General features: G+C 49.0%; 1 protein-coding gene across 1 annotated transcript in view; it reads right to left on the bottom strand.

Moving 5' to 3' along the window:
• Positions 1–2,564: 2,564 nt before the first annotated feature.
• The window catches only part of STK36 (serine/threonine kinase 36), a 98,533-nt gene continuing 83,587 nt past the window's right edge, over positions 2,565–17,510 (bottom strand). The window contains 2 exon segments of the mRNA XM_082259940.1: positions 2,565–2,788; positions 4,187–4,909. Of these exon segments, the coding sequence (XP_082116066.1) occupies positions 2,651–2,788; positions 4,187–4,909 (861 nt within the window). The 3' untranslated portion in view covers positions 2,565–2,650.

Raw genomic sequence — 17,510 nt, 5'->3', positions numbered from 1 at the left:
TCTCTCTTCCTCCCGTCGCTCTTCCTTCCGTCTCTCTTCTCTGTCTCTCTTCCTTCCGTTGCTCTTCCTTCCGTCGCTCTTCCTTCCGTCTCTCTTCTCTGTCTCTCTTCCTTCCGTCGCTCTTCCTTCTGTCTCTCTTCCTTCCGTCGCTCTTCTCTGTCTCTCTTCCTTTCGTCGCTCTTCTCTGCCTCTCACATTTCGGTGCCTCTTCTCGGCTTCTAATATCTGCAGCTTCTGCTTAACAGGCCGTGACCATTAACTTATTTCTTGTGTCAGAAGAGAGCAGACCTGGCTTCTCATCAGCCAATTCCCCATTGATCATCATATTCTCAGGTCCCGGGCAATTCCTGCTGACCACCAACATCTCTGCCCGCTGGCCGTGCCATGCACAATTACCATGACATGACTAAAGCTGACGACACATAGTTCAATCTTCTGGAAGATGACCACACGCTATGATTGGATTGGTACAATCTTCCCTATGTAGGGTGAGGACTTACCTGACTGGATATCAATGAATGGATTGTTTAGGTGAGCCCATAGGGACTCTGTCCTATTCCCTAAAGGGCCACTTCAGAGTGCCTGTCCTGCATCTCCAATCCTTCCTCCTCTCACTGAGTTCAGCAATAAATTGTAACAAAACTAATGGGACTGGTGCCCCATCATATACCAAAGACCAGACCCGGGACTGAGACCCCTGGGGGACCTCTCCTGCCATCCAGGGGTAACAGGGTGCTACAATCCCTTTACAGAGATGCTGTGAATATTATCAGAGAGGAACAAATGCAGTGCCCTCTACTGTTGAGATAGAGGAACAACAACTGTGACAGCTCCACCCACACCTCGCCCATGAGGAGGACATATAAAGGAGGAGCGGCACAGCATCCTAACAATTTCATTCTAGCAAATAACAAAGATTATTATTGGAAAAAAATGTTTATTTTACACAAAAATTATCTTAAAAATATATAGAAAACCAAATATACAGCTTCCTCTGGAGGACCAAAATGTGGAAAGACAACACGGACCGGACTCTCTCACATACGACACGGACCGGACTCTCTCACATACGACACAGACCGGACTCTCTCCTACAGCACGGGCCAGACTCTCTCCTACAGCACGGGCCAGACTCTCTCCTACTACACGGGCCAGACTCTCTCCTACTACACGGGCCAGAATCTCTCTCACTACACGGGCCAGACTCTCTCCTACTGCACGGGCCAGACTCTCTCCTACAGCACGGGCCAGACTCTCTCCTACTGCACGGGCCAGACTCTCTCCTACAGCACGGGCCAGACTCTCTCCTACAGCACGGGCCAGACTCTCTCCTACTACACGGGCCAGAATCTCTCTCACTACACGGGCCAGACTCTCTCCTACTGCACGGGCCAGACTCTCTCCTACTGCACGGGCCAGACTCTCTCCTACTGCACGGGCCAGACTCTCTCCTACTACACGGGCCAGACTCTCTCCTACTGCACGGGCCAGACTCTCTCCTACTGCACGGGCCAGACTCTCTCCTACTGCACGGGCCAGACTCTCTCCTACTGCACGGGCCAGACTCTCTCCTACTACACGGGCCAGACTCTCTCCTACTACACGGGCCAGACTCTCTCCTACTACACGGGCCAGACTCTCTCCTACTACACGGGCCAGACTCTCTCCTACTACACGGGCCAGACTCTCTCCTACTACACGGGCCAGACTCTCTCCTACTACACGGACCAGACTCTCTCCTACTACACGGACCAGACTCTCTCCTACTACACGGACCAGACTCTCTCCTACTACACGGGCCAGACTCTCTCCCACTACACGGGCCAGACTCTCTCCTACTACACAGACCAGACTCTCTCCTACTACACAGACCAGACTCTCTCCTACTACACAGACCAGACTCTCTCCTACTACACAGACCAGACTCTCTCCTACTACACGGACCAGACTCTCACATACTACACGGGCCAGACTCTCTCCCACTACACGGGCCAGACTCTCTCCTACTACACGGACCAGACTCTCCCAGACTCTCTCCCACTACACTGACCAGACTCTCTCCCACTACACTGACCAGACTCTCTCCCACTACACTGACCAGACTCTCTCCCACTACACTGACCAGACTCTCTCCTACTACACGGACCAGGCTCTCTCCCACTACGCGGGCCAGACTCTCTCCTACTACACGGACCAGACTCTCTCCTACTACACGGACCGGACTCTCTCCTACTACACGGACCGGACTCTCTCCTACTCCATGGACCAGACTCTCTCCTACTCCATGGACCAGACTCTCTCCTACTCCATGGACCAGACTCTCTCCTACTACATGGACCGGAGGCTGAGCGTCACACACACATAACACACAATACAAACCAGACTCCAAATCCCACACACAACACGGACCAGACTCTCTCACAGTACATGGACCAGATTCTGAGTATCACACACACAATACAAACCAGACTCAAACATTCACACACCCTAGGCCCCCCGAATCCCACACACAACACGGGCCGGACTCTCTCATACTACATGGACGGGATTTGGAGTGTCACACACATAACACGCAATATGAACCAGACTCGAACATTTACACACCCCAGACTGTGAATCCCACACACTACATGGACCAGACATATGCAATTCAGATGCTCTGGGATGTCAGTTGGTGGAGGAGTCTTCTACAGTGATGGGACAGAGAAGCTCTTCTGGGTGATGGCCTCCTCTGTTCACAAGTCATGGATGTGGACAACTTCTCCTCGGCATTGAGAGCCACCAAATGCTGGAAAGGAAACACAAAGAAATTCATCCACATGTGAGAGGACAGAGGGGGACAAGAGAGTGGCCAGTATGGAGGTGTAAAGGACAGTCGCTCGGCCTAAATCGTCATTGAAGGGGGACAGCCACCCGGCCTAGGTCAGAGGGGGACAGGCGCCCGGCCTAGGTCAGAGGGGGACAGCCGCCCGGCCTAGGTCAGAGGGGGACAGCCGCCCGGCCTAGGTCGGAGGGGGACAGCCGCCCGGCCTAGGTCGGAGGGGGACAGAAGCCTGGCCTACGTCAGAAGAGGACAGCCTCCCGGCCTAGGTCAGAGGACAGCCGCCCGGCCTAGGTTGGAGGACAGCTAGATCAGAGAAGGACACCCGCCCGGCCTAGGTCAGAGGGGGACAGCTAGGTTGGAGGAGGACAGCGGCCCGGCCTATGTCGGAGGGGGACAGCCACCCAGCCTAGTTCGGAGGGGGACAGCCATCCGACCTAGGTCGGAGGAGGACAGCCGCCCGGCCTAGGTCGGAGGAGGACAGCCGCCCGGCCTAGGTCGGAGGAGGACACTGCCGCCCGGCCTAGGTCGGAGGAGGACAGCCGCCCGGCCTAGGTCGGAGGAGGACAGCCGCCCGGCCTAGGTCGGAGGAGGACAGCCGCCCGGCCTAGATCGGAGGAGGACAGCCGCCCGGCCTAGATCGGAGGAGGACAGCCGCCCGGCCTAGATCGGAGGAGGACAGCCGCCCGGCCTAGGTCGGAGGAGGACAGCCACCCGGCCTAGGTCGGAGGACAGCTAGATCAGAGAAGAAGGACACCCGCCCGGCCTAGGTCAGAGGAGGACAGCTAGGTTGGAGGAGGAAAGCGGCCCGGCCTAGGTTGGAGGGGGACAGCCACCCGGCCTAGGTCGGAGGGGGACAGCCGCCCGGCCTAGGTCGGAGGGGGACAGCCGCCCGGCCTAGGTCGGAGGAGGACAGCCGTCCGGCCAAGGTTGGAGGAGGACAGCCGCCCGGCCTAGGTCAGAGGAGGACAGCCGCCCGGCCTAGGTCACAGGAAGACAGGTAAGACAGAGGAGGACAGCCTTCCGGCCTAGGTCAGAGGGAGACAGCCCCCTGGCCTAGGTGGGAGGGGGACAGCCGCCTGGCCTAGGTGGGAGGGGGACAGCCATCCGGCCTAGGTCCGAGGGGGACAACCGCCCGGCCTAGGTCCGAGGGGGACAGCCGCCCGGCCTAGGTCGGAGGGGGACAGCCGTCTGGCCTAGGTCGGAGGGGGACAGCCGCCCGGCCTACGTCGGAGGGGGACAGCTGCCCGGCCTAGGTCCAAGGAGGACAGTCGACCAGCGTACCTTGGTGGAGCAGGAGGACAGTTGCCCGGTGTACGTCGGAGGAGGACAGTCGCTCGGCATACATGGGGGAAGCATAGTTACCTGGCGTACATCCGAGATGCCACTGAGGCTCCGTAGAGCGATAACGGAGGCCAGCCGGACGGGTTCCTCCTGGTCTGTACAAGCCGAGTGGAGGAGCAGCTGTGGCACCTTATGGGTGAGCAGAGGAGGACTTCCTCTTTCGGTGGAGGCGGTGCCGAGGTTGCCCAGGGCATTGGCTGCATGAACTCGGGTTTTGACCTGAGGATCTTTCAATAATGAGAGGAATTTAGTGGCAGCAGCCGATAGCCAGGAGTCTTCCACACAGGACTTGTGGAAGGCGCAGTTTCCCACAGCGAAGGCTGCAGATCTTCTCACTCTGGTGTCTCTGTCAGAAAGACAGTCCAGCAGTTTATCCACCAGAGTTGCTGAAACCGATTCACCATGACGTGCCAGATTACCGACCAGTGTGCAAGCCGCCGTCTTCATCTCTGTCTGCGGAGTCTGGAGAAGACGGCACAGAAGGGGGTCCCAGTCCTCTAACATGGTTTGCACTAGAGGGAGGTTGGCAGGAGAGGCTCGGATCAAATGACTCAAGAGGGTCAGAAGCTGAATGACGACATTGTCCAGTCCAGAGTGCAGGGCTTGCCCTAACCAGGAGGTGGCGTCATTGGAAGACATGACATGGAGGGCGAATTCTGAGAGAAAGGTCTTCTCCATCAGCACCAACCGGCAAATCAGACACAACGGCATCTCCACCAAGTCTGCGGGGAGTCTGGTGCACACCTGCAAAGTACAAACAGACATTTGAGAAGTCGCTTTGCCATCACCAGAACAAGGTTCAAACCATACCCTACAATCAGCCTTGTCAACTGGCACCATATTCCCAACATTCGGCCTTGTCAGCCGGCACCATATTCCCAACATTCGGCCTTGTCAGCCGGCACCATATTCCAAACAATCAGCCATGTCAGCCGGCACCATACTCCCAGAGCAGATGCTGGATACAGGGAAGGGTCACTAGAAGAGTACCGGCAATGGAACATGTACAGCAATGAATACATTCATGTGATGAGCACTTACCTTATTGAACTATAACCATCCCCAATTATCGTCTGGAGATGGGGGAGGGTACAGACAATCTGGAGATGGGGGGAGGGTATAGACCAGCCATTCTCAACTAGGGTTCCTCAAGAGGTTTCTATGGGTTCCTTTTAGTTGAGACTGACTGACCTCCCAATTGATGGTGCCTGTGTGGCTCCAGGGCCAACACAGTGGTAAAGCCTGCAGCATGGCGACAATTCATCTTTTCAAATATCTGTGGAGGTTGCTTTCTTCCTACTGACCACCATGTATGGGGAATATTACGATAAGTACTAAAATAGAATTTTCATAAAATCCTTTTCCTTTGAATGGACACATGCATTCTTAGACTTTCAGGTTATACTGCCCCCTACAGGAGAATTGGACACAAAAAACCCCCCAAAAAAACGGTCATCAGGATAACCCTGCCCAAACCCATCATGCCTCCATTTTTTAGCAGTAGTATCAAAGAAGTATCCAGAGCATTCAATAAACAGAGAGGAAGGACTGGACCCCTACATACAAGATTTCTAATTGCCTATTGAGGGACACAGGAATTTATAGACTGTCAGGGAATTCAAAAGCAGTCCAACTGAGGAGGGGGGGGGAACATAGCAACAAAGGCCAATATGGCCAACAGCAAACTAGTGACTGCCTGCAGCTCAAACAGTCGCCTGAAGGTCCCATTGCCAGAATCAGAGGCCTGAATTTACACTTGGCAGAAATAGGGAAGTAGAGAAAATGAAAATAGAAGATGGAGTGCATTCTGGGAAAAGTTTCCTGATACCGAAAAGAGAAAGACACATTCACAGGGTGGCCCGACCAAGAAAGGGTTGACCTCCATCCTTAACATTATAAGGTTTAATGATGGTTTCCCGGAGTCATGATGGTGGATAGAGGAGCTGGTAAGAACCTCTACAGGGTCCACCTGCAATACAAGAAGGTAGCCACTGAGTGATACTCTAAAGCCTGAACTACATCCAGACAATGGAGGGAATTTTTACTTTTGGGGAACTGGAGGCGGACAGAGGGACAGGAGAACAAGGTTTTGGTTGAGGCGAAAGGCAAAAACTACCTTATGTAAGAAGGAAGGGCTGGATCTCAATGTCACCTCTTCCCCATCCAGACCTCAATGTCACCTTTTCCACGTTCGGGCTTCAATGTCACCTTTTCCACGTTCAGGCTTCAATGTCACTGTAACAGAACCGCCGACCCACACTCTACTTGTGGTCTTCCATCAGTATACGGCTTCCTTGCAGTCATGTACATATATCCCAGATTTTCCCAGCTGCCCTCCATACAAAGCTAGCCAACAACTTAGCTCGTACAAGTTTTGGAACCTTCTCCTTTATTGATCAGTTTCACACTCAATTTATACACACATGAGCACATCCCCCCTCCTGATCAGATTATCACACACAGGTCAGGGGTTGCCTGATTACATTATCAGATGCAGATGAAATTGTATACAGAAATAGAATTACATATCTAAAGAACAATCAACACAAACTGTATACTATTTCCACTCAGTAACTACTAGATGACAATTATTCAATCAACCTGAGCCAATTAACTAGCAGACTTTCCATCCTCAAGCTCCTGCAATACAATACACAAACAATAGGTGTAAATACAGAACCTATTGTAGATAACAGGTGAGTACATCAGCATATTCAATGATGTCTGGAAGACAGTTGGTTGAGCTGATGATATTAGCATATTGTCTGTCTTTCATTCCCAGTGACGGTGAGTACCATTAAATATCTTCCCCCCCAAAAGGTAGACTAACCAGGTAACAGACCTCCAATCGTTCTGTGCCTAAGTCAGTCGGGTAACGAGTCCCAAAGAGTCAATCCATCATGGCAACTTCCTTGACAAAGTTCCACATAGTTTGTAAGTTTGTCCTGGCAAGGCGCATGGAGCTCTCATAGCCGATCAGTCTGTGGAAGTCTGGTTTGGGCAGGCCAGACTGGGCTTCTTGGTCACCCTGTGTCCCTAATAGACACAAGGTGACTTAGACATAAGAGGGGCCTAGGGGGCTGAGAGAGGTATTTCCCAACCTCTCTAAGGTAGGTCGTGTTCCGCGGGCCCTCCCAATGTCTGCACCCACCCAGTACTCCAAACAAATTGTCCAGAAAACAGCGTTACTCACCCAGCCAACCTCTGCCTCTCTCGTAGAACATACCCGCTGTAATGGAACAACCAACCCACACTGTACTTGTGGGCTTTGGTCAGTATTTGGCTTCCTACAGTGCAGTACATAGATATATATTCCAGTCACACTACATACAAAAACTAGCCTGAACTTAGCTTGTATGTGTCTGAAAACATCAACTCCTTTATTGAACAAGAAACAGACTTTTATACACTTTAGAATTATGTCAGTCACTACATGAACAATGACCCGAATATTTACCCAAAACATCACACAATGGTTAGATAATGAGGTACAGCTGACTCATGGCTAATCCCATCTAGACAATGTTATCATTCACATGCCAATTAACTCAGCGTACTTAAACCAGCCTTGAAGTTCAGACTGCCAGCACCAAAGCTAAAACAAGATACAATACACATAAAAACACAAAGTAAGTCAGCATAATTCAATGATGTCTGGAAGACAGGTTACATAGTTACATAGTTGGTGAGGTTGAATAAAGACAAAAGTCCATCCAGTTCAACCTGTGTAGATGTGTGTGGCTGTAATCATCTTGCATACCCCTGAATGTTCTGATCCTTGAGATGTACGTCTAAGAGTCTTTTGAAAGCCACCATACTACCCGCAGAAACCACCTCATGTGGTAGAGAATTCCACAATCTTGTAGCCCTAACAGTAAAGAACCCCCCACGTTGCCTGAGGTTAAAACGCTTCTCCTCTAATCGCATTGTATGCCCCCGAGTTCTCATGCAATCCCTTCGACTGAACAGCTTTTTTTCTAAGCCTAGATCCCCATTTAGATATTTAAAAATTGCTATCATGTCCCCCCTCAGGCGTCTCTTCTCCAGGGAGAATAAATCAAGCGATTGCAGATGCTCCTCATAATCAAGGTCCTCCAATCCCCTAATTAGTTTAGTTACCCTTCTCTGGACTCTCTCCAGCTCCAACACATCCCTTCTGAGGACTGGTGACCAGAACTGGACGAATACTCCAGATGAGGTCAGACCAGAGTTTTATAAAGTGGAAGGATTATAGTCTTATCTCTGGAATACATCCCTTTCTTTATGCATGCTAATATTCTGCTAGCCTTGGCAGCTGCCGCTTGACATTGCATGCTGTTGCCTAGTCTATCATCAACCAAGACTCCCAGATCCTTCTCCATTTTTGATTCTCCCAAGGGTTCCCCTCCTAACGTGTATTGTGCTTTTATGTTTCTAGTCCCCAAGTGTAGAACCTTACATTTCTCCACGTTAAACCTCATTTGCCATGTCTTTGCCCACTCCGTTATTTTGTCCAGGTCATTCTGTAGGATATCTGCTTCATGCTGTGCTGTTATTGTCCTGCCTAATTTTGTGTCATCTGCAAAAACCGATATTGAACTACTGATCCCGTCCTCAATGCTGTTTATGAATAAATTGAACAAGGTTGGTCCTAGGACTGAGCCTTGGGGGACCCCGCTTACTACCTCAGACCAGTCTGAGTACGCGCTGTTTATTACCACCCTTTGGACACGCCCTTTTAGCCAGTTCCGTATCCAAGAGCAAACCCTGCTGTCGATACCTGCAGACCTTATTTTATAAATTAAGCGCTTATGGGGAACTGTATCAAACGCCTTAGCAAAATCTAGGTACACCACATCCACTGGTCTGCCCCTATCTAGCTCACAGCTCACCTCCTCGTAGAATGTTAAGAGATTGGTTTGACAAGAACGCCCATTTGTAAACCCGTGCTGGTTACTACTGATGATGCTGTTGTCCTTAGCAAACTCTACGATATAGTCCCTTATCATCCCCTCCAGAAGTTTACATACTATTGATGTCAGACTGACAGGCCTATAATTTCCCGGTATATGCCTCTGACCCTTTTTGAATATCGGAATCACGTTAGCTTTCCTCCACTCCCCTGGTACATCTCCTGTCCTAATACTGTCCGCAAAGATCAGGAACAGTGGTCTGGATATAACCTTACTGAGTTCCTTGAGTACTCTCGGATGTACGCCATCCGGGCCTGGTGATTTGTTCTGGTGAGTTTATCCAGCCTTTCCCTGATTTCCCCCTCTGTTAGCCATAGTGGCAAGTCCTGTGTATTACTACTAACTATACAGTCATGATCAGTGTACCCCTCCGATTCCTGTGTAAAGACTGATGAGAAAAAAGCATTCAGTACGGTTGCTTTTTCAGTGTCCTCTGTAACCATCCTCCCATCATCGTTAATTATGTGTGCAATATGCTCTGCCCTAGTTTTTTTGCTGTTGATATACTTAAAGAATTTCTTTGGGTTTTTTTTGCTATCCTCCGCTATTTGTCTCTCAAAGTCTATTTTAGCCATCTTGATTTTGTGTTTACACTTCCTATTTGCCTCCTTGTATTGGTCGAAAGCCAATACTGTGCCCTCTGATTTATATTTCCTGAAGGCCAATTTTTTTCCCCTAATAAGTTTTTTAACGCTCCGGTTTAGCCAGCCAGGTTTGGCTTTGTCCCTTCTAAATTTATTTCCCATAGGAATGCACTGCAAGATGCCTTTGCTTAATATGTTCCTAAAGCATTCCCATTTTTCCTCTGTGGTCAGGGATCCCAGGGTTTGGTCCCAGTTTACCCTTTCCATCAACAAGTACAATTTTGGAAAGTTTGCCCTTCTGAAGTTAAGGGTTCTTATGTTCCCCACTTGCCTTGCTATATTGTTATTTACGCTAAATGTGATCATCCTGTGATCGCTAGAGCCCAGGTTGTCCTGGACTCCTACCTCCGAGATTAGGTCTGGGTCATTAGTGATCAATAGATCCAGGATTGTGTTTTCTCTGGTAGGGGAATCCACCAACTGTGACATGTAATTATCCTGTAAGGTTTCCGTGAATTGACGGCCCTTATGTGAGTGTGTAGTCCCCTCTCCCCAGTCAATGTCGGGATAATTGAAGTCCCCCAATATGATAACTGATCCTAGCTTTGCCACTTTACCCAAAAGTGCTAAAAATTCCAGCTCTACCTCCTCCCCTTGTTTAGGTGGCCTATAGCAAACCCCCACAATTACTTTTCCCTTTTCTCCTTCCCTATGGAGTTCTACCCACACGGATTCTAACTCCATACTCATCCCTTCTGTAATGTCACTCCTCTCTATCACCCTTACATTATTCTTGACGTAGAGACATACCCCTCCCCCTCTTTTTCCTACCCTGTCCTTCCGGTACACTGAATACCCTTGGATATTTGCCAGCCAGTCATGTGAGGGGTCGAACCAAGTCTCCGTTATTCCCACTAGGTCTATGTCCTCCTCATGTACTAACATTTCCAACTCATCCATTTTATTAGCTAGGCTCCTGGCATTAGCATATACCCCTCTTAGTTTTAAGGAAGTTAAACGTGATTGGTTATGTTTATTCCTGTTTGGTCTGCGGTTCTCCCGCACAGACCTACCAATAGACGTTGTGGACCTACTGTCGCTGCTGACCCTACAACTGCCTTCAGTCCTTTGCTCCCTCCTAACTGACTCTACTTCTGAGCCCTCCCCCCCGTCTCCTAGTTTAAAAGCTCCTCCAACTTGGTGGCCATCTTTCTCCCCAAAAGAGCTGTACCGCCCCCATTAAGGTGCAGTTGAGCTGATGACATTAGGTGGTTGAGCTGATGACATCAGTATCTGTTACAAGTCTGACCAACTGAAGCAGTCCAAACCATTCATTTTTCTGTCGCATAGTTTTTTCACTCCCAGTGACGGTGCGTACCGTAACATATCGTCCCCCCCCAAAGGTAGACTAACCAGGTACCAGACCTCCAATCGGTCTGTGTCTGAGTTAGTCGGGCAATAAGTCCCAAAGAGTCAATCCATCATGGCAGCTTCCTTGACAAAGTTCCACATAGTTTGTAAGTTTGTCCTGGCAAGGCGCATGGAGCTCTCGTAGCCGATCAGTCTGTGGAAGTCTGGTTTGGGCAGGTCAGACTGGGCTTCTTGGTCACCCAGTGTCCCTAATAGACACAGGGTGACTTAGACATAAGAGGGGCCTAGTGGGCTAAGAGAGCGATTTTCCAACCTCTCTAAGGTAGGTCGTGTTCCACGGGCCCTCCCAATGTCTGCACTTACCCAGTATCCCAAACAAATTGTCTGGAAAACAGCGTTACTCACCCAGCCAACCTCTGCCTCTCTTGTAGCACATATCCGCCACTGGGGATAAGTGTAGATTGGCCCTTCTACAGGGAGTCCTTTCAGCCGCTGGAGAGAAGACAGGGTGGTGGGGCTCACATCATCTGCCTGTTGGGGATCTGGGCCGACTGTCCAGCATCCTTGGGATATAGAGGTAAAGACCGCAGTCCCATCCACTACCACAGGAACTCCATCTTTTGTACGTTGAGGGCAGAGGCCAGCCACACTCTGCTGTGTTGCCAGCTTCTCTGCTGGGTTGGTGTCCTCAATCTGGGGCACCGTCTGCTGCTGGGAAGGGGAGTCAGCTGCTCCATCTTCCTTACGCTCATCTGACGGTTGGGACAACCTTTCTCCGGTAAGGTCTCCCAGATGTACAGATCCTGGCTGGGGAGGAAAGACCATTTCCTCCTCTCTAACTGACTGTTGGGGAGGAAGGACAACTTCCTCTCCCTTCTCACCCTGGGCCTCCGGAACTGCCACAGATGTGGGGCAGAGGTCATTGACTCTCTGTCTGGCTGCCAGCGCTTCATCTGGGTATAGAAATTCCACTTCATCAGCTTGTCACTTGGGCAAGGGGCCGATTTCCCCAGCTTCCTGGAACTCTGTAGCTTTTGTGGGTGCTGGGCAGAGGTTGGTAGTACTCTGCCCTGTTGCCAGCACTTCTGCTGGGGACTCCACATAATCCGCTCTGGCTAAATATTGGGGAGTGGCTTCCTCAGCTCCCAGACTGTGGATCTCTTGCCGGGGAGGAGGGATGACCGAACTGTGCAGCTGCTGTTGGGGGAGTGATCACCACCTTCTCACCCTGGGCCTCTTCTCTCAATGAGGCTGAAGCTGCTATTTATTGTTGGGCAGTGCTCAGTGATGTTAGGCCCTGATGCCAGCTGTTCTGCAGGACAGTAAACTGAAAAGTCAGTGGCCTTGCACACATCTTCCTGGGTCACCAATGTTGCAGGCATAGGTCAGCAGCACTAGGCCTGGATGCCCGCTCTTCTGCTGTAGGCTCACTGGGACGTTCCTCCTCAGCAGAAATATCTATTAAATCCCCAGTCTCTGGAACTGCTGAAAGTCCAGGGCATGGGCTGGGGGCACTTGGGCCCAATGTCAACACTTTGGCAGGTGACTTATCAATAACATCCTCCGATGAAAAGTCAATTAAATCTGTGATCCGTGGTTGAGGAATGTAGATGGCTTCCTCTTCTCCCATACCTTCAAACTGCAGCTGGGAAGAGGAGCTGGCTGCTTCATCTCCCGTACCCTTATCCAGGGGCTGGACAGATGCATTCCTCCATTCAAGCTCGTCCTGTGCAGAAACAGGTTCGTCAAGATGAGTCAGCACTTGCTGCATCCACCATAAGACCTTTGCATCCAAGACAGTGGGTGGAGGTGAGCAAAGCATACTATTACTGTGCCACATTGTAAATTCTTCAGTCAGGATTTCTGGACTGTCAACTGATACTTCCCAGGGAAGGGGAGCCCAGGCCCGGCGCTGAACAGAGTCTAGCAGCCGTCTGTAGGCGATCTCCAGCTCCCATTCCTGAATGGCCAGAAACTCCATATCTTCCAGTGCCCAGAACACTTCCGAGATGTTCAGAATTCTTTCTCTGTAATCCATAATTTCCTCTATCCGCCACTCCAAATTGCTCCCAAATTTAGGTACCCCTCACAGCTTCTCATACAACAGTCCCCGGCCGCAGTAGCCAAAGCCTTCCGTTGGGCTGTCATCCGCTATCAGAGGCATGTTTGGATACATGCCACGAAGGGCTCTGTAGCTCTCTTCCAACTGCATCGCTGCCCAGACCAGCCTGCTTAACTCAGCTGTCTGCTCCTTGTACGGTGTATCTCCCAAAAACCGCTCCCCCAACCCATACTGCGACCAGTACCTTTTCTGGATGGAAGGGAGGATTTTTCCCTGGTGGCGCTGCTCATGGGCTAGCATTTCTTTCCAGAGATCCAAGCGCACAGAATCATGCCATCCTAGCAGGACCTGCTCTGACACCGGTCCCCTGTGCTGTATCCGCATCTCTCGCAACCTCCTTCCGAATTCCTCTTCCATGGTGGCTGATATCTGTACCTCTCCTCTTCTGTTATCCGGACCTTGGATGTCCCAGACTGCAGGAAGCATTCCACCGCTGCCACCAATGTAACTTAATCTCTGACCAACACTGTATTTGTGGTCTTCCATCAGTATACGGCTTCCTCGCAGTCATGAACATAGATATCAAATCCTAGCCGCCCCATACAAAGCTAGCCAACAACTTAGCTTGTACAAGTTAAGAAACTTTCTCCTTTATTGAACAGTTTCACACTCAATTTGTACACACATGAGCACATCCCCCTCCTGATCAAATTACTACACACAGGTCAGGGGTTGCCTGATTACATTATCCTATGCAGATGAAATTGTATACAGAAATAGAATTAACATATCTAAAGAACAACCAACACAAACAGTATACTATTTCCACTCAGCAACTAACAGATAACAATTATTCAATCAACTGTAACCAATTAAGTAGCAGACAGTCCTCTGGCTCCTGCAATACAATACACAAACAATAGGTGTAAATACAGAACCAATTGTACCCTAAACAAGAGTGGTGAAGGCTCAAGGTGCCAGAGCCACTTGCCACAAGGAGAAAAAAAAAGGGGGGGGGGAAGAAGGAAGGCAAGAAAGAGGAAAGAAAAATAGGAAAAAGAAAAAAGGAAAAAGCGGAAGAGGAGAGGGGAGGTGGGAGAGAAAGGAAGAAAAAAAAGGGAAAAAATTAAGAGAAAGGAAAAGAAAAAAAAAAAGAAGGGCCAAGAGAGAAGAAAACAGGGCAAGAAGAAGGGATGAGGACAAAAGCGGAAATAAAAGAGGGCTGGTGGGATTTTAATGGTACCGTAACACAAACTTTTCTTTTTTCTTTTCCTTTCTCTTTATTTTTTCCCTTTTTTCTTCCTTTCTCTCCCACCTCCCCTCTCCTCTCCCGCTTTTTCCTTTTTCTTTCTTGCCTTCCTTCTCCCCCCCCCCTTTTTTTTTCTCCTTGTGGCGAGTGGCTCTGGCACCTTGAGCCTTCGCCACTCTTGTTTAGGGTTCTCCCTATTTTTGCACATGCAATTGGGATGTCGGTACCTATATTAACATTCTGATACAAACACTATCTATTTAGAACCAATTGTACATAACAGATGAGTACATCCGCATGTTCAACAATGTCTGGAAGATAGGTGGTTGAGCTGATGATATTAGTATAATGTCTGTCTTTCATTCCCAGTGACCTTTTCCCTGTCCAGGCTTCAATGTCTCCTTTTCCCTGTCCAGGCTTCAATCTCACATTTTGCCTGTCCAGGCTTCAATGGCACCTTTCCCTGTCCAGGCTTCAGTGGCACCTTTCCCTGTCCAGGCTTCAATGTCTCCTTTTCCCTGTCCAGGCTTCCTTCAGTGGCACCTTTCCCTGTCCAGGCTTCAGTGGCACCTTTCCCTGTCCAGGCTTCAGTGGCACCTTTCCCTGTCCAGGCTTCAGTGGCACCTTTCCCTGTCCAGGCTTCAGTGGCACCTTTCCCTGTCCAGGCTTCAATGTCTCCTTTCCCTGTCCAGGCTTCAATGTCTCCTTTCCCTGTCCAGGCTTCAATGTCTCCTTTCCCTGTCCAGGCTTCAATGTCTCCTTTCCCTGTTCAGGCTTCAATGTCTCCTTTCCCTGTCCAGGCTTCAATGTCTCCTTTCCCTGTTCAGGCTTCAATGTCTCCTTTCCCTGTCCAGGCTTCAATGTCTCCTTTTCCCTATCTGGGATTCAATGTCACTTTTTCCACATACAAAGTCGAGAAAAAGTTCTATGCAAGAAAAGGTCTCCAGTTCTGAGAGGAGCTCTGTAAAGTTGAAAGCTATGAGGAAACCCCACCCAATGCTGCAGAGTAAAAAGAGAGCGGGTGCGGTCTTAGATACCATCACACAATGGTCTTTGAAGTGCAGAGACAGCCAGATTCAGATCCCATGGAGTGACAGGGAATCAAACAGAGGGAGCAACATGGGAGAGTCTGTAGAAGGAGTGGAAGACCAATGGTCTCAAACAAGATGGACTGGGCAGAAACCTGTCCTTTTAAAGTGCTGAGAGCCAAACGTTGGTTGGATCCATCTCCAGGAAGGAGAGGCTTTGCTCGATGGAGAAACCAGGTGGAAGCCCTGAGACTCACACTAAGAATGGGATGAAGACATTTCTCAATGGCAGAGCCAGAACACCTTGGTGCCTTGGTTCTGTCCAGGGAACAGATAGCTTTTTCCATGACTTAGGAAGGTAGTGAAGCAAGGGTATGGAGTTCATTAGCTGCAAGTACACCATTCAAGTACAACATTTTAAGTACAGTGAAGAGATATTGCAGGAAACTGAAGAGATTGAAGAGATACTGCAAGAGATTGGCTTGGAGTTTGCAACTGACTCCTCTGTGTTTTTTGCTGGCTATTGCTTGAGAAGGGGAAAGGAATTTGGTCAGGTGTTTGCTATTTGCATTTGCTAATGAGAATAGCCCATTAAGGTGTTACAATTGTTGCTGGGGGAGGAGCTGTGAAGGAGTGTGTATATATAGAGAAATACTAATTAGCTGGCCTAATTCATTAGCTGCAAGTACACCATTCAAGTACAACATTTTAAGTACAGTGAAGAGATATTGCAGGAGATAGTCAGGAGGAAGGCTGGAAGGTGGAAAAAGAAAAAAAAAAGGTAAGATTTGTTTGACTTAAATTTACAAATTTTTTTTTCTCTCCTCTTTAAAATGGCAGACTTGGTTCAGTGCAGGAATTGTTGTGCATTTATTTCATGTTCCACTCTTTGGAGATTCGGATGCTGTCAGATCTGTAGACAATTCTCCTTACTGCAGCAGGAAATTGCATTTTTGAAATCAGAGATATTTAAATTATCTGTTAAACAAACTCCAGCTGGGACTGCTGCAATGCCACTGCCACAGAGGACCCCCAGAAATGGCAGATGGGTTACTGTAGGTTCTGGAAGACTTAGAGTGGTGGATAGAAGACATGTCCCACAGTCGGTGGTTCTCCAAAATTCATTTGCAGCACTCTCAGAATGTAAGGACAACATGGATATGGACTCAAGCACAGAGGGTGAGAAACCATCGACTCCTATGTCTAATGTATGCAAGACTGCAGCCAAGGACAAAAAAGATAAAGTGAAGTCTCAAAGGAAGCAGCTGTTGCTGGGTGATTCAATCATAAGAAGTGTGGAGCTTAAAGAAAATGGTTTTGTGAGATGTCTCCCTGGTGCTACTGCTAGACGAGATAGAAGACGTATTATTAATATTGTTAAGCAAGCAAAGCAGGAAGGGGACGTGGATGTTATTGTCCATCTAGGGACAAATGACCTGGCTTGCAATGAAGTGTCAGAGGTGAAAAAATCTTTTATCACACTTGGAAATGACATACAGGATTTTGCATCCACCATTTCATTTTCTGAAGTTCTGCCTGTGCATAATGTTCAGAATGATAGGCAGAGGCGCATAAAGGAGTTCAACATATGGCTTAGTAAATGGTGTCAAGAGCAAGGATTTGGCTTTGTTTCTCATGATAGCTCTACTTGGAATAGAAAGGAACTGTACAAAAAAGATGGTTTGCATCTTTCTCTCAAAGGAACAAATGTACTTAGTGAACAACTCCAAGAATTTGCGAAAGAGTATTTAAACTAGGAAGGGGGGGCAAAAGAGTGGAATTACAAGAGTCTAATTGCCCCCCGAAACAATGCCAGAACAGGTCAGAAGCACAGAGGTTAAGAAATGATAAGCTCAGAGTCCTGTCTGCAAATGCTCGCAGTTTAGGTAAAAAAATCAATGAACTTGGGTCAATAATGGCATCTGAGAATGTAGATTTAGTGGCTGTTACGGAGACATGGTTTAATGAAAGAAATGACTGGGACATAACCATACCAGGGTACTCTTTATACAGAAGAGACAGAGAAGGCAAGAAAGGAGGAGGAGTGGCCCTGTATGTGAAAGATAGCATTAAATCTAACCTAATACAAGTTGGTGAGG

Source organism: Pelophylax lessonae, assembly GCF_965119305.1.
Source record: "Pelophylax lessonae genome assembly, chromosome: 6".
Taxonomy (NCBI): Eukaryota; Metazoa; Chordata; class Amphibia; order Anura; family Ranidae; genus Pelophylax; species Pelophylax lessonae.
Note: the sequence above shows the minus strand (reverse complement) of the source record. Positions and strands in the feature narration are given on the sequence as shown.